General features: G+C 42.4%; 1 protein-coding gene across 1 annotated transcript in view; it reads right to left on the minus strand.

The window, feature by feature from the left end:
• The window catches only part of LOC109891827 (MAP/microtubule affinity-regulating kinase 4), a 57,286-nt gene that overhangs the window by 18,288 nt on the left and 15,113 nt on the right, over positions 1–23,885 (minus strand). The window contains exons 4-13 of the mRNA XM_031826789.1: positions 12,964–13,012; positions 11,107–11,172; positions 10,415–10,485; positions 7,618–7,674; positions 3,662–3,898; positions 3,014–3,133; positions 1,844–1,943; positions 1,466–1,575; positions 1,012–1,195; positions 466–692 (exon numbers count right to left, since the gene is read on the minus strand). Coding sequence (XP_031682649.1) covers positions 466–692; positions 1,012–1,195; positions 1,466–1,575; positions 1,844–1,943; positions 3,014–3,133; positions 3,662–3,898; positions 7,618–7,674; positions 10,415–10,485; positions 11,107–11,172; positions 12,964–13,012 — 1,221 coding nt within the window. The remainder of the gene's footprint in view (positions 1–465; positions 693–1,011; positions 1,196–1,465; positions 1,576–1,843; positions 1,944–3,013; positions 3,134–3,661; positions 3,899–7,617; positions 7,675–10,414; positions 10,486–11,106; positions 11,173–12,963; positions 13,013–23,885) is intronic.

A 23,885-nucleotide genomic window follows, 5' to 3' on the forward strand; every position in this document is an offset into this window, starting at 1 on the left:
AGGCTGGTGAGCACTGACTTAGGGAACAGGGGGCCATTTCAAACACAGAGCTTGAAACATAAATCTTTGCTAGGCTGCATCCTAAATGGCACCCTATTCTCTGTATAGTAATGCACTACTTAGGAAATAGCACAGGAGATTGGTGGAACCTTAATTGGGGAGGACGGGCTCGTGGTAATGGCTGGAGCGGGATGAGTGGAATGGTGCTTCTACACCTGCATTGCTTGCTGTTTGGGGTTTTAGGCTGGGTTTCTGTACAGCACTTTGAGATATCAGCTGATGTACGAAGGGCTATATAAATACATTTGATTTGATTTTGATTTGATTTGATGCCATTCAATTTGCGCCGTTCCGGACATTATTATGAGCCGTCCTCCCCTCAGCAGCCTCCACTGGGGAATAGAGTTCCATTTCAAATGCAGCCCTTTTAACCCCCCCCCCCCCTTCCCAACCCAGCATTCCTACCTCACTGTTTCTCACTGTGGTGGCCGTCATCTCCTTGCGGCGGTCGGGGATCTCTGACTTGTTGGGATTATTAGCACTGCTGACCATGGGGCTGGAGGGGGGCAGCGAGCGACTGCCCATCACACTGCAGCTGGCCTTACGCGGTGGCATGCGCCCCTCCCGCAGCTCTCGGTCACCCGTGCTGGTGGGGCTCCGCTTGGGGTGCATGACGGGCATGGAGGGCCCGCCTGTGGGGCGACCACACATGTTAACACTGTCACACAGACACAGAGACATATATATACACACGTGCACACACATGCACACACACACATACACTCGTGTGTACACAGGCACGGACAAAGACACATATGCGCATGCACGCACGCACCCATACACACACTTAGTCAGTGGCCAGGACAGGAGCTGAGTATATGGGGCAGATATAGGACCAGGTGAGGAAAGGTAGAGTACAGTGAAATCTACAGTAGAAGGGTTAGAGTAGACGAGAGGATACAGTAGAAGGTACAGTGAAATATACAGTAGAATGCACAGTAGAACTCTCACAGAAGTCACTGTGCCGCCGCTGCCTGTGATAGGTGGAGGTGCTGCGCTGGGTCTTGCTATGCGAGGAAGAGGAGGAAGAGGAGCCTGCAGTGGCCGAGGAGTGTTTGTTGGTTCCATTGGTGATGGGGCTGGGCCGGATCCGTGCCAAGGACAGGGTACTGGCCAAACGAGACTCGCTGCCATCCTGTTACCAAGAAAACCACCTCGTTTTAGCCTGCTGCATGGACTGAATATGGAGCCACCAAGAGCATTGTGGCATTCTGTGTACCGGTATGCTGTTTTTCATCAAATTCACATAATATGGCTATATAAATATCAAAATACCTATTTTGTTAAACACATTCTTACCTAATTCAAGCATACATACTGATTACTAGGGCTTGCTGTGTATTTCTGAATAATAGATCATTGATATCTTGTGGTGCCATCTGGTGGCCAGTCCCAGACATCTCACCTCGTTCTTGAGGCCCAGCAGTAGATAAGTGGCGGTAACCTCATTGTACTTCTGGTTGAGCAGAGCGTCCTTGATCTCCTCTGGAGTGAAGCCCATCCCCACCATCACCTCTGAGGACCACAAATGAGGGGAGATGAGGAAAAAGAAGGCAGACATTTTGGAAATAATTTTAAGCTAATGTTCCTGCTGAATTTCAGGAACAGATTTCAACTAGGACTTAAAGATACATATATCTGAAATGTGTTTCATGAGAATGTCAAATCGGCATGAAATGAACTGTCTAAAGATGTCATGAGAGCCAAAATGAAAGAGTAACGCATTGCCCTTAGAGCCAAAATGGTGGATGGCAACCCAGTGGCCTGAACATAGCTAGCTCACCTATGCGACTAGTGTCACTGTAGTCCTCGACAGGCTCTATATGGGGCTTCAGGGAATCCTCATCATACCCTGCGTTTATCCACTTGTCCTTCATGACTTGCTGTGGCATCACAACAAGATTCAATGTTAGAAAGTAAAGTTGGAAATTGTGTGTGCATGTGTGATTGTGTGTGTGTGTGTGTGTGTCAGTGGAGGCTCCTCCTCAGAGGAAGGGGAGGAACATCCTAGAAATCCTAAAAATAGAGAATTGGTTTTAGATAAAACTATACTAAATATATTCACGTCACCAAATAACTGATTAAAACACTGTTTTGCAATGAAGGTCTACAGTAGCCTCAACAACACCCTCTAGGTTAGCACCCTTGTGTAGCTAGAGGATACTATTTTCCGTCCTCCTCTGGGTACATTGACATCAATACAATGGTTCTCACCCCCTTCCATAGACTTACAAAGTAATTATGATGACTTCTGGAGAACGTCCTCCAACCTATCATAGAATTAATCTAGTACTGAAAGCATAAGCTACAGCTTGCTAGCAATGTAGTGTATGAAGTGTGGACTCAAAGAGAGAGAAAGACAACACTTGAACAGTTTTTAACAAATGCATTTCTTCAGTATAAGGAGGAGCAAAGAGAGAGAGGTAGCTATATTTTCTCATGTTTTTTTTCCTTATTATTATTTTACCTGTCACACAGAATGTTTTGCAACTGTTTGGACTGATTAAGCCCCAGATCAGTTGGATGCAGGCAAGAGTGTGCAAGATGGTATTAAATGTGTCACTGTCTGTCACCTTGATTACTCCAATTTGATTTGATTTGGTGTGGAAAATTGTATTTGATGTGTGTGTGTGTGTGTGTGTGTGTGTGTGTGTGTGTGTGTGTGTGTGTTGGGGTGTTGGGGATGTAGGTGATATTCATGTTATGGTGGTTTGGTGCTTTATTACATGTTGGGCTATTAGTGTGTGACATATACTGCTGTTATTATTCCCTTTTTACAGACAAGCCAAACCGAGCTGTACTGGGATGGCATGGTTACGAATCCACTATAATTGCTGAATCTACGTAGCAAAAGGTCAATGTGAAAAGAAAATATCCAAGCCAGATCAGTACGGTTTGGGATGGTTCTATAGTGTGAATCAGGCATTGGTGTTGGAGGGTTGGTCCTCCTCACATCTAGGGTGCAGCGCTTGGTAGGGTTGAGCACCAGGAACCGGCGTAAGATCCCCTCGCAGTCAGTGGACATGTAGAAGGGCACACGATACTTCCCCCTCAGGACGCGCTCACGAAGCTCCTATAGGATGCGATGGAGAGGAGAGGTCAAGGTAAAGGTCAGAGGTTAAGGGTTAGTGTCGGTGGACATGTAGAAAGGCACAAGCAACTTTCCCCTCAGGATGTGCTCACGCAGCTCCTGTGGGCAGTGACAAACACACATGTTTTTAAGCACATGGCGAACACATACTAAACCTACACTGTCAAACACAGATCAAAAACACATTGCAAGCACACACCAAAAACAAGTTGTCAAGCACACACCAAACATGTGTTTGATGTGTGTTTGACAATTTCTGTTTTCATATGTATTTGGTGTGCTTGACAACACAACAGGCCAACCCAGACACATACCAACACAGACATACAGTACAGTAGAAATAAGACACCCATTGCACACTAAATGCACTCTGCACAACGCTATAACCTAGGAAGCATTCGGATTACCAGCCACAAAGACACACTGCCCCCACCTCTCCCCACACACGTGTATACAGCGTACACAGCATGTCTCCCAGACTCCAGACGTCCACCTCTAACAAACACACACCTTGAGGTTCTGTCCGTCGAAGGGCAGCGATCCTGACACCAGTGTGTACAGTATGACCCCCAGGCTCCAGACATCCACCTCGGGCCCGTCGTATTTCTTCCCCTGGAACAGTTCCGGGGCGGCGTAGGGTGGAGAGCCACAGAACGTGTCCAGCTTGTTGCCCAGTGTGAACTCGTTGCTGAAGCCGAAGTCGGCGATTTTGATGTTGGCGTTGGCGTCCAGCAGGAGATTCTCGGCCTGGAGAAGGGACGGGTGGAGGATAGGGAGAGGGTAGGGTAAGGGTAGGAAGAGAAGGAGGGAGGGGTGGAAGAAGGCATGGAGGAAAGGGATGGAGGGATGAAGGGAGGAGATTTAGGGGGAGAAAGAGAGCATGTCATATAGGATTTTAGGCTATAGGATATACACTGCTCAAAAAAATAAAGGGAACACTAAAATAACACATCCTAGATTTGAATGAGTGAAATATTCTTATTAAATACTTTTTTCTTTACATAGCTGAATGTGCTGACAACAAAATCACACAACAATTATCAATGGAAATCAAATTTATCAACCCATGGAGGTCTGGATTTGGAGTCACACTCAAAATTTAAGTGGAAAACCACACTACAGGCTGATCCAACTTTGATGTAATGTCCTTAAAACAAGTCAAAATGAGGCTCAGTAGTGTGTGTGGCCTCCATGTGCCTGTATGACCTCCCTACAACGCCTGGGCATGCTCCTGATGACGTGGCGGATGGTCTCCTGAGGGATCTCCTCCCAGACCTGGACTAAAGCATCCGCCAACTCCTGGACAGTCTGTGGTGCAACGTGGCGTTGGTGGATGGAGCGAGACATGATGTCCCAGATGTGCTCAATTGGATTCAGGTCTGGGGAACGGGCGGGCCAGTCCATAGCATCAATGCCTTCCTCTTGCAGGAACTGCTGACACACTCCAGCCACATGAGGTCTAGCATTGTCTTGCATTAGGAGGAACCCAGGGCCAACTGCACCAGCATATGGTCTCACAAGGGGTCTGAGGATCTCATCTCGGTACCTAATGGCAGTCAGGCTATCTCTGGCGAGCACATGGAGGGCTGTGCGGCCCCCCCAAAGAAATGCCACCCCACACCATGACTGACCCACCGCCAAACCGGTCATGCTGGAGGATGTTGCAGGCAGCAGAAGGTTCTCCCCGGCATCTCCAGACTGTCACGTCTGTCACATGTGCTCAGTGTGAACCTGCTTTCATATGTGAAGAGCACAGGGCGCCAGTGGCGAATTTGCCAATCTTGGTGTTCTCTGGCAAATGCCAAACGTCCTGCACAGTGTTGGGCTGTAAGCACAACCCCCACCTGTGGACGTCGGGCCCTCATACCACCCTCATGGAGTCTGTTTCTGTCCGTTTGAGCAGACACATGCACATTTGTGGCCTGCTGGAGGTCATTTTGCAGGGCTCTGGCAGTGCTCCTCCTGCTCCTCCTTGCACAAAGGCGGAGGTAGCGGTCCTGCTGCTGGGTTGTTGCCCTCCTAAGGCCTCCTCCACGTCTCCTGATGTACTGGCCTGTCTCCTGGTAGCGCCTCCATGCTCTGGACACTACGCTGACAGACACAGCAAACCTTCTTGCCACAGTTCGCATTGATGTGCCATCCTGGATGAGCTGCACTACCTGAGCCACTTGTGCGGTTTGCAGACTCCGTCTCATGCTACCACTAGAGTGAAAGCACCGCCAGCATTCAAAAGTGACCAAAACATCAGCCAGGAAGCATAGGAACTGAGAAGTGGCCTGTACAACAGCATGTGAAATGTATTGTCAATCAGTGTTGCTTCCTAAGTGGACAGTTTGATTTTAAGTGTTCCCTTTATTTTTTTGAGCAGTGTATTATAGATAAGTACACCGGAAACACTGGGAGAAGTTACTCACATTCCGTCTGTCTGTGTTTATGTTCAAGGATGTAAATATCCAATAATAATCACAATACCTGTAAAACTTCAATTAATATCCCAGGCGTTTATTTGTTTAAATCACTGAACACAACAGTCGCTTATTAGAGACACACTTCTAGTTGAGCCAGGTGTCTATTTCCTTAATGCGCAAAGCTTTTCCTCATTTGCATAGTTATTTGTTTAACACTCAATTCCCTCATTTTAATAAATGTCTTAATTTTCTGCGCTCATGTGTTGTTGTTTACACATACACACATTTATTTTGTCTTAGTATGCCTCTATTAAAACCTTTTTTTCTATTTCATTGACAATAATTATTCCCCTCTTTGACTGCATTTTTGGCAGTATTAACTTTCCCCATTAGATATGCGTTTGTCCCACCTAGCTATTTTAAGATGAATGCACTAACTGTAAGTAGCTCTGGATAAGAGTGTCTGCTAAATGTGACCCGTTTCAGGAAACTAGGCGTATATCGCAAGTCACGACTTCACAGGAGAGCCATTTTAACGTTTATTTTTATCAAAATGTGTTTTTTGGTAGAAATGCCTTCTGGAACATGTTAACTTTCATGTGCCTTGATAACAAACTTGTATGCCATCTGTAAATACAAATAAAATTGTTACATTACGAGCCTTATTGGTTAAGCCATGCCACAGAAAAAGTCAGAAACCTTCCCACTAGTAATGATTGGCTGAGATAATGAGCAGGCTGGACATGCTGAGAGAGGAGTTCCGATTGGTCTGCCATATAGAGGGCTTGTGTCTATTTAGCTGGTCAGTCTGTGTTGGTAATTCTGTCAAACGTGGCTTTAAAAAAATGTATTGTGTAGTGGAGCTGCATAAGTGTTGCTCTCCACTTTCTAGAGGATCAAGTTTTGAAATCAGTGGAATTAGAGTATGATAGCTAAAGAAATGGAGAAAACCCTTGCCTCTGGATTAAATCTTCAAACTAAGGGCAACCACGGCATGGTATCCATTACAGGGAGACGCGTCCATCATGTATGATGATGTATACAGGTAGGATAGTCTAGCGTTAGCTAGCTACATTTTCAGATATTACACATTTCTAATTTTGACAGAAAGTGGTTTCATTTCAAGCTATAGTGTACTGTTAATGTTAGATGGCTGGCTCCCTAGCTAGCAGACGTTATTATTCGTATCCCAGCGCAGTTTGCTTTTCTAGTTAGAGACTAATGTTAGCTAGCTAACATTGAACCTGGTTGGTTAGCACCCAGCATATTCATGCAGGATAGTAACGACATGATTTGGCACTATGTTCATTGCTGTTTAACTAGCTAATGTTAGCTGGCTGGCTTGTTAGCTAATGTTAAGTGACGTGTGTGATCTGACACGTTGTTTAACTAGCTAGGTTCATTGTTTACCTAGCTAACTAGCTACATGTCTTAAGCTAAAGTGTACTGTTAGCTAGCTAGCTAATGTTAGCTGGCTGGCTCCTTAGCTGATGTCATTATTTGTATCCCAGAGCCGTTTGCTTTAATAGTTAGAGCCTAATGTTAGCTAGCAAACATTGAACCTTGTTGGTTAACTCCCAACATATTCATGCAGGGTAGTGATGACATGATTTGGCACTATGTTCATTGTTGTTTAACTAGCTAACTTTAACTGGCTGGCTCGTTGGCTAACGTTACGTGACGTGTGTGACCTTACACGTTGTTAACCTAGCTAGGTTCATTGTTTACCTAGCTAGCTAGCAACATGTCTTAAGGCCGGTGTCAGTAAACGTCTGCAAAAAAGCGGAATGAAATTGATGCCAGCAGAGCTGGTTAGGCTATTTCCATGTTATCCAGAGGTAAACAAATAATCAACCAGAGAGTCGAGTGTGCGCTCTGAACGCACCGAGAGCTAAACGAGATGGGTGGGGCTAAAGCTTAAGAGGATGTGAACGGTGCTGAATGGGTATAGACAAAAAAATAGCTCTTCACTAGATACCAAAACATTCAAAGGCCATTGTCTCAAAAGTGAGTTTACAAGCATTTCAATCAAGCTCTATAGAATGTCCCCATTCTTACCTTCAAGTCTCTGTGGACAATGTTCTTCATGTGGCAGTAGTGGACAGCAGACACGATCTGGAGGACAGAGAGACAGGTTAGTAGACAGACGGACTGACAGACAAACAGACAAATAGACAGACAACCTGACACAAAGACATACAGTTGAAGTCGGAAGTTTACATACACTTAGGTTCTACTCATTAAAACTTGTTTTTCAACCACTCCACAAATGTCTTGTTAACAAACAATATTTTTGGCAAGTTGATTAAGACATCTACTTTGTGCACGACACAAGTAATTTTTCCAACAATTGTTTACAGACAGATCATTTCACTGTATCACAATTCCAGTGGGTCAGAAGTTCACATACACTAAGTTGACTGTGCCTTTAAACAGCTTGTAAAATTCCAGAAAATGAAGTCATGGCTTTAGAAGCTTCTGATAGGCTAATTGACATCATTTGAGTCAATTTGAGTCAATTGGAGGTGTACCTGTGGATGTATTTCAAGGCCTACCTTCAAACTCAGTGCCTCTTTGCTGGGAAAAATGGGAAAATCAAAAGAAATCAGCCAAGACCTCAGAAAAATAATTGTAGTCTGGTTCATCCTTGGGAGCAATTTCCAAACGCCTCAAGGTACCACATTCATCTGTACAAACAATAGTACGCAAGTATAAAACACCATGGGACCATGCAGCCATCATACCACTCAGGAAGAAGAAGCGTTCTTTCTCCTATTGATGGACGTACTTTTGTGAGAAAAGTGCAAATTAATCCCAGAACAACAGCAAAGGACCTTGTGAAGATGCTGGAAGAAACAGAGTAACAGAGTAAAACGAGTCCTATATCCACATAACCTGAAAGGCCACTCAGCAAGGAAGAAGCCACTGCATCATGAGGAAGTAAAATTATGTGGATATATTGAAGCAACATCTCAAGACATCAGTCAGGAAGTTAAAGCTTGGTTGAAAATGGGTCTTCCAAATGGACAATGACCCCAAGCATACTTCCAAAGTTGTGGCAAAATGGCATAAGGACAACAAAGTCAAGGTATTGGGGTGGCCATCCCAAAGCCCTGACCTCAATCCTATAGAAGATTTGTGGGCAGAACTGAAAAGCGTGTGCGAGCAAGGAGGCCTACAAACCTGACTCAGTTACACCAGCTCTGTCTGGAGGAATGGGCCAAAATTCACCCAACTTATTGCGGGAAGCTCGTGGAAGGCTACCTGAAATGTTTGACCCAATTTAAACAATTTAAAGTCAATGCTACCAAATACTATTTGATTGTATGTAAACTTCTGACCCACTGGGAATGTGATGAAAGAAATAAAAGCTGAAATACATCATTCTCTCTATTATTCTGACATTTCACATTCTTAAAAGAAGGTGGTGATCCTAACTGACCTAAGGCAGGGAATTTTTACTATGATTTAATGTCAGGAAATGTGGAAAAACTGAGTTTAAATGTATTTGGCTTAGGTGTATGTAAACTTCCGACTTCAACTGTACACAGACCCGACAGACAGACAGACAGACAGACAGACAGACAGACCAGACAGACAGACAGACAGAAGACAGACGACAGACAGACAGACAGACAGACAGACAGACAGACAGACAGACAGACAGACAGACAGACAGACAGACAGACAGACAGACAGACAGACGACAGACAGACAGACAGACAGACAGACAGACAGACAGACAGACAGACAGACAGACAGACAGACAGACAGACAGACAGACAGACAGACAGACAGACAGACAGACAGACAGACAGACAGACAGACAGACAGACAGACAGACAGACAGACAGACAGACAGACAGACAGACAGACAGACAGACAGACAGACAGACAGACAGACAGACAGACAGACAGACAGACAGACAGACAGACAGACAGACAGACAGACAGACAGACAGACAGACAGACAGACAGACAGACAGACAGACAGACAGACAGACAGACAGACAGACAGACAGACAGACAGACAGACAGACAGACAGACAGACAGACAGACAGACAGACAGACAGACAGACAGACAGACAGACAGACAGACAGACAGACAGACAGACAGACAGACAGACAGACAGACAGACAGACAGACAGACAGACAGACAGACAGACAGACAGACAGACAGACAGACAGACAGACAGACAGACAGACAGACAGACAGACAGACAGACAGACAGACAGACAGACAGACAGACAGACAGACAGACAGACAGACAGACAGACAGACAGACAGACAGACAGACAGACAGACAGACAGACAGACAGACAGACAGACAGACAGACAGACAGACAGACAGACAGACAGACAGACAGACAGACAGACAGACAGACAGACAGACAGACAGACAGACAGACAGACAGACAGACAGACAGACAGACAGACAGACAGACAGACAGACAGACAGACAGACAGACAGACAGACAGACAGACAGACAGACAGACAGACAGACAGACAGACAGACAGACAGACAGACAGACAGACAGACAGACAGACAGACAGACAGACAGAAGACAGACAGACAGACAGACAGAAGACAGACAGACAGACAGACAGACAGACAGACAGACAGACAGACAGGTTAGCAAGCAGCCAGTCAGCTAGCAAGCCAAATGGAAAAGAAAGACAGAAAGACAAACAGAGCGGCAGACAGACAAGACAGAGATGTACAGACAGACACAGATAGAAAGTTTAGCGGCCAGCCAGACAGTCAACTAGACAAAGACAAATAGACAGACAAACAGACAGATATGCATTATAGACGGCATACAGGTGTGTGAGGCACAGTGGTCGTCATACCTGTCGAAATTTGGCTCTGGCTTCAATCTCCTTCATTCTCCCATGAGATACGAGGTAGTCAAACACTTCACCTGAAAAAAAGAAGAGTGGTCAACATGATGATGAAGGAGATATGTGACAAAATATGTTTCAATGCATTATAATGTACACTCAATCTTGCTTAAACACTTTCCTGGCTCCATATTATACTCGTACTGTACTCGTATTGTACTCCATATGTTATTCTTAGAATATTCTGTATTTCCAACCACCATTAACAGTTATTAAACTAATATGTTTCCAGTAGCTAATATCAAAGGCCTAACAGTAATGTTGTCATGACAGAGACTGTGGGGCTGTGGCCTGCTGCCTCCTATATTCTATCCTAATGACATTTCATGCTGGTAGAAATATTTTCCCTGGCCACTAAAACCCCAGTCCTAAGCTATAAGCCTATTACCACACCCCCCCCCTACATGTATCATATAATTTCATAGAACACCAAAGGTAAAATATGCAACATTATGTTATGTTTACATACACATACAGTAGGAGTACGTAATGTACAACCGTTGCATTAGGTTGTGATTTTGAGTAATCTCCATTGGTTTATTTATACTTTTCCCCCTGTTAATCAAAGACAAGCTAATCAGCCATTACGGAGAGACAGTCGCTAAGTCTATTGAAACAGACAGGAAGGCAGATGCACCCACCTCCACTGGCATACTCCATGATTAGATAAAGGGTCTTATCCGTCTCAATCACTTCGAACAGCTGCACTGTAGTAGGCAAAAATAAAATCAGATTAAAAATAATAAATTAATAAAATCCCCTATCATTAAAAAACACAAATCTCTGTCTCAGCCTGCTAAATACGGTGGGGCATGACGCCGGTCTTGTCTAATGGCATTTTTTTTTTTTCATCTTTAGAAAATCCTGTTCCCTACCCCCCTTGCCAACCCAACCCTGGGCCCTCTATCCCCAACCCTGGGCCTACTGTAGCTAGCTACTGTATGTGCAAGTAGTGTAGTGTATCAGTCTATTAAACAGTGAGAGGCTTAGACAAAAGCCTGCCATCTGGGTAGATGAGACAGGAATGGACCATTTAGACTACACATGTTATTACACTGAGTATACAAACATTAAGATCACCTGCTCTTTCCATGACATAAACTGACCAGCTGAATCCAGATGAAAGCTATGATCACTTATTGATGTGATTTGTTAAATCCACGTCAATCAGTGTAAATGAAGGGGAGGAGACATGTTAAAGTAGGATTTTTAATCCGTGAGACAATTAAGACATGGATTGTGCATGTGTGCCATTCAGAGGGTGAATGGGCAAGACAAAATATTTAAGTGCCTTTGAACGGGGTATGGTAGCAGGTGCCAGGAGCAAAAACTGCAACATATGAACATAAACAAACACACACATGCACGCACACTCACACGCAAGAACACACGTACGTACGCACGCACAAACACACACATACTTACATACGGTGTATTCAGAAAGTATTCAGGCCCATTGACTTTTTTCACATTTTGTTACATTACAGCCTTATTCTAAAATTGATGAAAGTATTTTCTTTCCTAATCAATCTACAAACAATACCCCATAATGACAAAGCAAAAACAGGTTTTTAGAAATGTTTGCACATTCATAAAATAAAAAAAACTGAAATATCACATTTACATAAGTATTCAGACCCTTTACTCAGTACTTTGTTGAAGTACCTTCAGCAGCGATTACAGCCTTGAGTCTTCTTGGGTATATCATGTGCCTTTAACTGATGAGTGGCTTCTGTCTGGCCACTCTACCGTAAAAGTCTGATTGGTGGAGTGCTGCAGAGATGGTTGTCTTTCTGGAAGGTTCTCCCATCTCCACAGAGCATCTCTGGGGCTCTGTCAGAGTGACCATTGGGTTCTTGATTATCCCCTTGATCAAGGCCCTTCTCCCCCGATTGCTCAGTTTGGCCAGGCGGCCAGCTCTAGGAAGAATCTTGGTGGTTCCATTTAAGAATGATGGAGGCCACTGTGTTCTTGGGGACCTTCAATGCTGCAGAAATGTTTTGGTACCCTTCCCCAGATCTGTGCCTCGACACAAACCTGTCTCTGAGCTCTATGGACAATTCCTTTGACCTCATGGCTATGTGTTTGCTCTGACATGCACTGTCAACTGTGAGACCTTTATATAGACAGGTGTGTGCCTTTCCAAATCATGTCCAATCAATTTAATTTAACACAGGTGGACTCCAATCAAGTTGTAGAAACATCTCAAGGATGATCAATGGAAACAGGATCTACCTGAGCTCCATTTCGAGTCTCATAGCAAAAGGTCTGAATACTTATGTAAATAAGGTACTTCTGTTTGTGATTTTTAATACATTTGCAAAAATGTCTCAAAACCCATTTTTGCTTTGTCATTATGGGGTATTGTGTGTAGATTGACAAATTAATTGAATCAATTTTAGAATAAGGCTGTAACATCACAAAATGTGGAAAAAGTCAAGGGGTCTGAATACTTTCCGAATGCACTGTATAACAGATTCTTAAATGTAGGCCCTTACCTATGTTTGGATGATTTAAACCTTTCATTATCCGAACCTCTCGAAAGAGCTGTGAAAGGTAGAAGGAAGTGTGTTAGAAGTGAATAGAATACAAATAATATATTAATATGGGGTCTTGAACTGATAGTAGATGTTATAGCAATGTGTACCATTTGTTTTTTCAACATTTGCTGTAGGTCCACATTTTTTCATAAAGCAGAAGATTAAATTTGAATCATCCGTCTGGCTCATTTGGCTCACAATAACTTTAAGGCCCCTTAACATAAAGACCATTGTTCCAAATCAGTAGCAACTCCCACACGTCATCTAGTCAGAATCAGAAAGAAGATAGCATGATAAGCTTTTCTATCCTCTTTCTTCAATCCTTCTCCTCTTTCTATATGTCTCTCTCTCCCTGTTTCCTCCTTCTTCATGCAATCCCTTATTTTCTCTGGTTTTTCCTCTGGCAATACCCAACGTCACTGTTGCCATAGCGACCCTGCTTCTCCAGCTGTGCCAGAGGGAATCACGGGATACGCCGATGTGTCTCGTCGTCGTTGTCAAGAAATCCCAGAATTCCACTGACCAAACACGCCCAATCGCTACCACAATCTCCCATCTGACCTACTGTCACTGATATACTACTAACAAACAGTATATAGGGTGAATTTACAGATACATTTGATTTTGTCAGTTGTATACCCATCTTGTGAGACTGCATAACAGGCCAGGTTATGCTAATACGGGCTCTTTCATGTTTTCTGTATTGAGGATTTTCTCTAGACCACGGGTATGTAAAGTAACCTGCTATCATCACTGGCCAATTGTAGAGCGCTCTCCCCTGTCCCTACCCAATCCCGGCCCTCTTTTGGCAATCTAGCCCCAATCCAATAGATAGCAAGTGTTTTCTCTGACAATGGCCCAATCACATTGTTTGGTCTCATGCAGCCACCCAATCAGTGTCCTCTCTCGCACAGCCGCCCAATCGAAGATAAGCGAGAGAATTGAGGAGGATTTATGAAGGAAGGCATAGGCCTGCATATGATCACAGATCCTGGTAAGACATGCCATCCAGGCAAGAACATTGTAACTCAAGGGAAAGACATAGTAGCCATGAATTAGAACCTAGACAGTGGCCAGACGAAAGATCATCAATTTGAATTATCCTATACTGTATGTCCTCAAAGAGATAAAATGTACAACAGATCAAAACGAAAGGGAATAGGTCCAAATGTTATAAGATAGTAGAAGTCATAATTTAAAGCCTTATAGATTATATGTATAACATAATACATTCCTCACCATATGGAGAGTGAAGCTACATTATTATTATTATTTTTTAAACTTTACTCATTATAGCATTTTGCATTTGAGATCAAATTATGGGTAGACAGTACATTATGCCACTTTTTATTTGAGGGTATTTTCATATCGGTTTTACCATTAAGCCACGAAAAGCACTTTATGTATCTACACAGCAAACCAGGGAACATTCCCAGAACATTTCCTAAGATTCTCATTAAGTTCTAGTTTTTATCATTAGGATGATAAAATCCCATTCAAAGAATGTTTTCGCTAACAATTATTACTTTTATTCATGTTTTTAATTAAATATTCTTGGAATGTTCTCCTAACATTCACTAAAATGTTGATCAGATGTCACCACAGAACATTCACTTAAGGTTGTCTTTAGGTTAACAGGGAAAATAATAACACAATGTTCCGGTAATGTTCTTTAAACATACTGCCGCAACAAAATGCGGGAGCAATGTAAGTGGTTACAGGAACATTCTGCTAATGTTGATGGATATGTTATTCAAACACCCATAAAAACCAGCAGGGATTATTCCTACAATAGTCTCATAAAGTTATAGTGTGACATTATAACATGATGGTTCTAATAAAGTTCCCTGAACATACTTCTGCAATAAAATGTTGGAGTTGTTAAAAAAACAATATTCAGCTAATGGTGATGGAGACATTACTAATAACACCAATAACAACAAACATGAAACAATCCAGTAAATTTGTGTAATAATTTTGATGTGTAACGTAACATTATATGAAGTTACCAAACTTTTATACAAATGTAATTTCAATCTTCTTTTTTTATGCTATCTGAATTGATAGTTGCAGTCTTGTCCCATTACTGCAACTCCTATATGGATTTGGGAGAGGCGAATGTCGAGAACCATGCGTCCTCTGAAACACGACCCTGCCAAGCCACGCTGCTTCTTGACACACTGTTCGCTTAACCCGGAAGCCAGCCGCACCAATGTGTCGGAGGACACACCGTACAACTGGTGACCGAAGTCAGCGTGCATGCGCCCAGCCCGCCACAAGGAGTAGCTAGAGTGCGATGGGACAAGGCCATCCAGGCTGGCCAAACCCTCCGATGCTGGGCCAAATGTGCATAGCCTCATGAGTCTCCAGGTCACGGCTGGCTGCGACACATCCTGGGATTGAACCTGGGTCTGTAGTGACACCTCACGCCCTGCGATGCAGTGCCTTAGACCTATGTGCCACTCGGGAGGCCCTCACTTCAATCTTCTGTCCATTATATTTTATTAGGGCATTGTCCAAACATAGCTATAGCTTTTTAAGAAATGTAGATAGATTTTAGGTACATGCGCCTCACCCTAATCATTTGGTCTATTTTCCCCTTTTAATTTTGCCTATTGCTCTGACTTGGTGGTGCACATGTAGCCTATAACCTGTTTTAGAGAAATTAAATCATTGAATGTTGTAAGAGCTTTCATTGTCTGCTTACATGCCCCCTTTATTTATCCTACAGTTATGACTTGTTGTACAGGGAGAACACTGTAAAAATGGCCCTTGTTCTGAATTCTGTCGATGTGCATTTCAAAAGTGCTGAACAAATAGTTATATTGACTACGTCCATCCTAGCTCGCTCATTATATGTCTTAATCGAAATTACTGCTTGCCTCTTATCCACTTGTCGTCTCCTTTTGCCATAGTGTCACGCCCTGGTCTAAGTATATTGTGTTTTCTTTATTATTTTGGTCAGGCCAGGGTGTGACATGGGTTATTTATTGTGGTGTGTTTTGTCTTGGGGTTTTTGTAGGTTACGGGATTGTGGTGTCGTATAGTTGTCTAGGTAAGTCTATGGTTGCCTAGAGTGGTTCTCAATCAGAGGCAGGTGTTTTTCATTGTCTCTGATTGGGAACCATATTTAGGCAGCCATATTCTTTGAGTGTTTCGTGGGTGATTGTTCCTGTCTCAGTGTTTGTTTGCACCAAATAAGGCTGTTTAGGGTTTCACGTTACGTTTGTGTTTATCTTTTATTAAACATGTATTGAAATAACCACGCTGCATTTTGGTCCATCTCTCCTTCACCGGAAGAAAACCTTAACACATAGTTTGTACATTTCAATTGCCAGTAGAAACCACAACCTAACGAATGTTCTGGGAACTTTCACAGAACCAATTTGGTTTGCTGGGTAGTCCCCCCCATTGTAAGAGACCATAAGTACTTGGACAAATTATCTTAGTGTTTTAAAGTAGTCAAAAGATAAGTATTTGGTCCCATATCCATTGCACGCATGACTGCATCATGCTTGTGACCAGGGCTCTAAATTAAAACATGTAATTGGTAGCACTGGTGTTCCCAACATAAAAGGTTTAGCAGCACAACAAAGTCAGTAGCACCAGAAAATAGGATTTTTTAATTTTTTTATTGAGATATAGCCTATTGGGTCTATATGAATTCTAGCTACTTCTGAAGCACATGTTGTGCCCTAGAAACTATTAGGTAACCCTGTAAATACATTTTCCTATTATAAAAAGCAAATATTTGTCATGACTTGCCCTGTTGGGTGAGGATTATAGGCGCCATACCCCCCCCCCCCTTCTCTGTCTCTTCCCCACCAGTTTTATGACCAGTCGTAAATACCTAACAGAAACTTTCTCTTCCTTGTCATGCAATATTGAGGGAGAGAATCTCTGTAGAACAAAGGGAGTCCTCCCACCAATATTCCAACATCAACTGATTGGGGAATGAAACCATATTTATCTTTGTCCAAACGGTTGGAGTGGTTGAAGAAGAATTATGTCAGATCAGTTGTGTTTTGGGATCCCATGAAGGACAGTATAAGAACATAACTGCATCTCTGAATGTGTATATTTCCCAGTGATCAGATTCACATCCAAATGTTGGGGAGCTGATATGATTAAACATGAAACTATTTGTGAGAAGATGTAATGTTAGCCTTCTAAATTAGATAATTGTTTTTTATATGAAGTCTTAGCCAAATTCATTGGCCACACCCACGTGAGCACAGATGTTACGTCGGCGTCATGGAACGCCCCGCTTTTCCCAAAGTGCATAAAACCCACTTCTGACAAAATGTAGACCAGAGAGCCAGGCACTGTAGCTACATGTTGGAATGGTTGGCAATTTAAATATAGACCAGACAGCGTGAAGCGGTGGCTACATGGCTGAGAAATGGTTTAAAGACTACAATACCAGGAAATGGTAAGAACCTCAAACTCTTGAGTGAAAAAGACTACACAGGAACATTCAGTCTGTTTAAATACGAGGAACTAGGAAACTCGAACCGAAGTATCTATTCTAGTAACCTCGACCAAGAACCACCGGGTGGCACTTCAAAAAAATCCATTCTAAAATAACATTTCCCTATCCAACGACCATAGAATGTCTGGAAGATACATTCTAACAGACAAAACCACAGACTTTCTTTCGAATTACACCCTAGACGGACCGGCGATATCAACAGAGAGACAACAAAGGCATACAATTGTAAATATATACAGTGGTTCCTCCATTAAAAGTTGTGAGCTTGCACTGCTGGACTTAGAGCTACCCAGCGTCACGGCTTCATTGCGCCAGACCACCACAAGGGGAAGTTAGAGCACTCATTATGCATTTGGGTCCCAAGGTTTTTATATGACCAAACATATTGGTAGTAGTGGTTTCAATGACGATATTTGACGCGAGTCACCCGTCCTTGGGCGAAGATGGTTGATAAAATGTACAATTGAGAGGAATATGTTAGTTAATGTAGAGAAAAAGGTTTGTGCATATGTCATAAAGTTAATTTACGAAAATCGCTATTTAGCAAGTTATCTGACTAGCAGTGGATGTAAAGAATCTAGCTAGCTAAAGCATTTACTGCAAATTGAATGCACAATTGTGTAAGCTTGCTTTGCAACATAGCTAATTATTTACTTGCTTATTGTGTAGTGGAGGATAAAAATAACTGCATGCCTATGGATGTGTAGCTAGCTACAGTATGTAGATGATCTGTGTATGGACCCTAAAACGTTTGGTATGAATACTAGTTCAGAACCTATCTATGAACCTCAGCTATCATAGTTGTTGTATCAACTTCAAGTCTGAATGGCATTAATGAAGCCTATGTGTAACCGGTGTGAAATAGCTAGCTAGTTATCGGGGTGTGCGCTAATAGCGTTTCAATCGTTGACATCACTCGCTCTGAGACCTTGAAGTAGTTGTTCCCCTTGCTCTGCAAAAGCTATGGCTTTTTTCAAGGGTGGCTGTTGTCGATGTGTGCCTTAGGGTGTCACGCCTTGGTCTTAGTATTTTGTGTTTTCTTTATTTATTTGGTCAGGCCAGGGTGTGACATGGGTTTATTTTGTGGTGTGTTTTTGTATTGGGGTTTTAGTAGGTATTGGGATTGTGGCTGAGTAGGGTTGTCTAGGAAAGTCTATGGCTGCCTGAGGCGGTTCTCAATCAGAGTCAGGTGATTATCTTTGTCTCTGATTGGGAACCATATTTAGGTAGCCCGGGTTTCACTGTGTGTTTGTGGGTGATTGTTCATGTCTCTGTGTTATTGCACCAGTTTAGGCTGTTTCGGTTTTCACGTACGTTTATTGTTTTTGTATAGTTCGTGGTTTTTTGTCTTCATTAAAGATGTATCGAACTAACCACGCTGCATTTTGGTCCAACTCTCTTTCGACGGAAGAAAACCGTTACATAGGGATTCGTTTTTCGTTTTTCTCTGAATGGAAACACCATAATATTAATCTAATTAATTAAGCCAAATTACTTCAAATCAATCCCATATACTATGTTATTACAAAAAAGGTAATAATTTCTCTGGTAATGGCAATATGGAATACTATCAAATGCTTCTCAAAGATGCCCTCTGGTGGTCAAACTAGCAATAACTTGTAGTTACAGAAGAAATGGCTGAGAATTAAATGAGCGTACGTCCATGTGCAAAGTATTAACATTTCTATGATCATAGTTTTCAGCTGTGTGTACGATAGTGAAGTCCTTTGTCTTTTCTCCCGCTCTTTATTACATGCCCCTGCCTTTTCAATTTGTGTAACAAGCCATAATATCGGTTTAGTCCACTATGGACTTTTCATTGCAGTATGTAGTAATCAATGTGTAACCTATTCTGTTTGTGTTTATGTAATTCTGTGTGATTATTTAGTTAATTAGTAAATAAATAATTAAGCCAATTTGTATATCGCTGATTCATCATTTATGCTAGGGTTCATGCAGATATCCAAGGATTTTGCGACATTCAGAATCAGACTGATAGAAGATACAATTTTTATGAATGACTGAATGATGACTGAAATGTATGAGATATTTATATCTTTAGAGTTTATTTGGAAATCGGTAACTCATTAAACAAACTTTTTCCGTGGTGCTCCAAGATTGTTGATGATTTAATTGTTACATGAGCAATTTAATCATCATAATAATTAAACATAGTTATCGATTTGTTAAAACAATCATCATCACATTAATGATAGCCAAGACACGACACATTGAAATTACAGTCATTTGTGGAATATTAGGTTTCTACATAGTCTCATTAAGGCCCTATAAAATAAATGTTCTTGGTTTGCTTTTTCCAGGTTTTAGAGTTTTCCTTCTTTACGTCTACCAGAAGGAGGTTATCATTAGCATCACTAATGGCTGCACATATGATAAGTGCAAACTGCACATCACAGACAGGAGCAATCCCGTACATTGCCTCTTCAGGAAGTTGCAGGAAATACAAATCACTGATGCATTCTGTTCATGTCTTATATTTTTTATTTTATTTAACTAGGCAAGTCAGTTAAGAACAAATTTTTATTTACAATGACGGAATACCGGGGAAAAGTGGGTAAACTGCCTTCTTTAGGGGCAGAACGACAGATTCTTACATTGTCAGCTCAGGGATTCGATCCAGCAACCTTTCGCTTACTGGCCCAACACTCTAACACCTAGGCTACCTGCTGTCCCCGATATACATGGGCATTATAATTAATGCTTTGAATTGTTTGGGCTAGAAACCATACATTTTCGATGTAGCCTAGTAATGGAAAAGGACATTGGAAACAACGGTACAGTGAAGCCTACACACTTTAGTGTCCTGCCTACCACTCTACGAACTGTTTAGATGTATTTGCAGTTTGTTTTGGCAGGGTTTTGGATCATGTCTTGTCCAATAGTAACTGAATATTGAATAATGTCAAGTCATTTTGGAGTAACGTTTTTTGTCAGAGAGAATAGAAGAGGTTTCGGACACTTCTACATTCATGTGGATGCTGCCATGAATAGGAAGAATTGTGAATGGGTCATGAATAAGGATGGGTGAGAATTTTACAAAGGCTCAAAGACCATACCACCCCAAAAAATGCTAACCTCCCTTATTATTGGTAATGGTGAGAGGTTATCATATTTTGGTGTAGCCTCTGAAACTTACTCATCATTATTCATGATCCATTCATGTTGTTTCTTTATCATGATGATATCATCAGGATCAATTGATATTCAGTAACATCTTCTCTCCTCACTTAGAAATACAATTACTCCAGATATTATTCACAATTTAGACATGACCTAAAACACAGCCAAAACAAACTTCATATACCCTGCTCAAAAAAATAAAGGGAACACTAAAATAACACATCCTAGATCTGAATGAATGAAATATTCTTATTAAATACAGTTTTCTTTACATAATTGAATGTGCTGACAACAAAATCACACAAAAATGATCAATGGAAATCAAATGTATCAACCCATGGAGGTCTGGATTTGGAGTCACACTCAAAATGAAAGTGGAAAACCACACTACAGGCTGATCCAACTTTGATGTAATGTCTTTAAAACAAGTCAAAATGAGGCTCAGTAGTGTGTATGGCCTCCACGTGCCTGTATGACCTCCCTACAACGCCTGGGCATGCTCCTGATGAGGTGGTGGATGGTCTCCTGAGGGATCTCCTCCCAGACCATGACTGACCCACCGCCAAACCGGTCATGCTGGAGGATGATGCAGGTAGCAGAACGTTTTCCACGGCGTTTCCAGACTCTGTCACGTCTGTCACATGTGCTCAGTGTGAACCTGCTTTCATCTGTGAAGAGCACAGGGTGCCAGTGGCGAATTTGCCAATCTTGGTGTTCTCTGGCAAATGCCAAACGTCCTGCACGGTGTTGGGCTGTAAGCACAACCCCTACCTGTGGACGTCGGGCCCTCATAACACCCTCATGGAGTCTGTTTCTGACCGTTTGAGCAGACACATGCACATTTGTGGCCTGCTGGAGGTCATTTTGCAGGGCTCTGGCAGTGCTCCTCCTTGCACAAAGGCGGAGGTAGCGGTCCTGCTGCTGGGTTGTTTCCCTCCTAAGGCCTCCTGCACGTCTCCTGATGTACTGGCCTGTCTCCTGGTAGCGCCTCCATGCTCTGGACACTACGCTGACAGACACAGTAAACCTTCTTGCCACAGCTCGCACTGATGTGCCATCCTGGATGAGCTGCACTACCTGAGCCACTTGTGTGGGTTGTAGACTCCGTCTCATGCTACCACTAGAGTGAAAGCACCGCCAGCATTCAAAAGTGACCAAAACATCAGCCAGGAAGCATAGGAACTGAGAAGTGGTCTGTGTTCACCACCTGCAGAACCACTCCTTTATTGGGGGTGTCTTGCTAATTGCCTATAATTTCCACCTGTTGTCTATTCCATTTGCACAACAGCATATGAAATTTATTGTCAATCAGTGTTGCTTCCTAAGTGGACAGTTTGATTTCACAGAAGTGTGATTGACTTGGAGTTACATTGTGTTGTTTAAGTGTTCCCTTGATTTTTTTGAGCAGTGTACTTCCAATGAGTTTGCAGAGTCACAAGCTTGACGCAGTCATTGTGTGCAATGGATATGGGACCAAACATGGGGCCAAATATTCAACTATAATACACTATAATGGAAAACTGTATGTAATACAGTAATTTTTGGTATTATCAACATCCACATACTCTGAAACTTTTTACTGCAACATACTGTAAATTGTGACCGAGTGGCTCGATTCGGTCTCATGAATTTTGAATGGTGTTTTGTATATTGGATAAAAGTAGAGACTCAGAGCTACAAAATTGTATTTTCATCTCAAATCCAAAATACTGGAGTATAGAGACAAAATAATAAAAAATTGCTTCACTGCCTAAATACATACAGTATGGTGAGGACTGTATGCCATTTAGAAAAATATTTTTATCCAAAGTGACATACAGTCATGCGTGCAGACATTTCAGTATGGGTGGCCCCAGCAGGAATCAAACTCACTATGATGACACTAGGACCTCATAGAGACTCAGATCCTGATCCTGATTCATGTCTATGTCATTAATCCACATACTGTATGAGATGGTCCCATAGTCAAGCAAAATCATGATGTGAAGCTGAACGTAACAGACGTTCTCCCAGTCCAGCACTATCTTCCCCACATACTGTACATACACACAGCACCATTATGAACAATTACTTCATCCTTGATTGGCTCTTTCCGGTCTGTTCATTTCATGCCCCCCGGCAAGAGCCAGGAGGGGAGGGAGGGAGGGAGGGGGAGAGGGGGAGAGGGGGAGGAGAGAGAGAGAGAGAGAGTGAGAGAGAGAGAGAGAGAGAGAGAGGGGGGGGGGGGGGGGGGGGGGGGGGGAGAGATAGAGAGAGGGGGGGAGAGAGAGAGAGAGGGGGGGGAGAGAGAGAGAGAGGGGGGGGAGAGAGAGAGGGAGGGGGGGGAGAGAGAGAGAGAGAGAGAGAGAGAGAGAGAGAGAGAGAGAGAGAGAGAGAGAGAGAGTGAGAGAGAGAGCATATACATGCTCTGAGCCCATCTACAGAGCAGCCCAGACCTCTGACTAATGCATGAGGGGGGTTATGAGTCAATGTTACCATGTGCAGAAAAAGTATTCAGACCCCTTTACTTTTCCAAATGTTGTTACGTTACAGCCTTATTCTGAAATTGATTAAATAGATAAAAAAATCCTCATCAATCTACACACAAAACCCCATAATGGCAAAGTGAAAACAGTTTTTTAGAAATGTTTGCTAATTTCAATTTTTTTTTTCAACTTAAATATCTTATTTACATAAGTATTCAGACCCTTTTCTATGAGACTTGACATTTATCTCAGGTGCATCTTGTTTCCCCCAAAAATATAAATGTGCAAACATTTCTACAAACCAGTTTTTGCTTTGTCATTATGGGGTATTGTGTGTAGATTGATGAGGGGGAAAAACGATTTAATCCATTTTAGAATAAGGCTGTTAGGTAACAAAATGTGGAAAATGTCAAGGGGTCTGAATACTTTCCGAATGCACTGTATATGTCTTTATGTCAATGCGTTTTCTGTTTTTCTCTTTACTGAGTAGTGCACGTTTGTGTTGCATGTTAAATGCTGCCTCGTCGTGAGTGACCTGTGAAATATTGAACTAATGTAAGTTCAAATTCAGCATTGTAAGTGAGGTAGTTGGATGATCAAGAGACTTGCATGTGATGAGTCCAGGGTTTTTCCTGCATAGAGAATTCTTAGACGTGCTGACTGCAACTACTGCCTCGCCGAGTTACCACCTACCCCCTTTTTTTGGTCCAAGGCTCTGTTCCAATATCTATATACCAAAATGAGGCAATATCGCCTTTCAAATACTTGTATTAATTATAACA

Source organism: Oncorhynchus kisutch, linkage group LG6, assembly GCF_002021735.2.
Source record: "Oncorhynchus kisutch isolate 150728-3 linkage group LG6, Okis_V2, whole genome shotgun sequence".
Classification (NCBI taxonomy): Eukaryota; Metazoa; Chordata; class Actinopteri; order Salmoniformes; family Salmonidae; genus Oncorhynchus; species Oncorhynchus kisutch.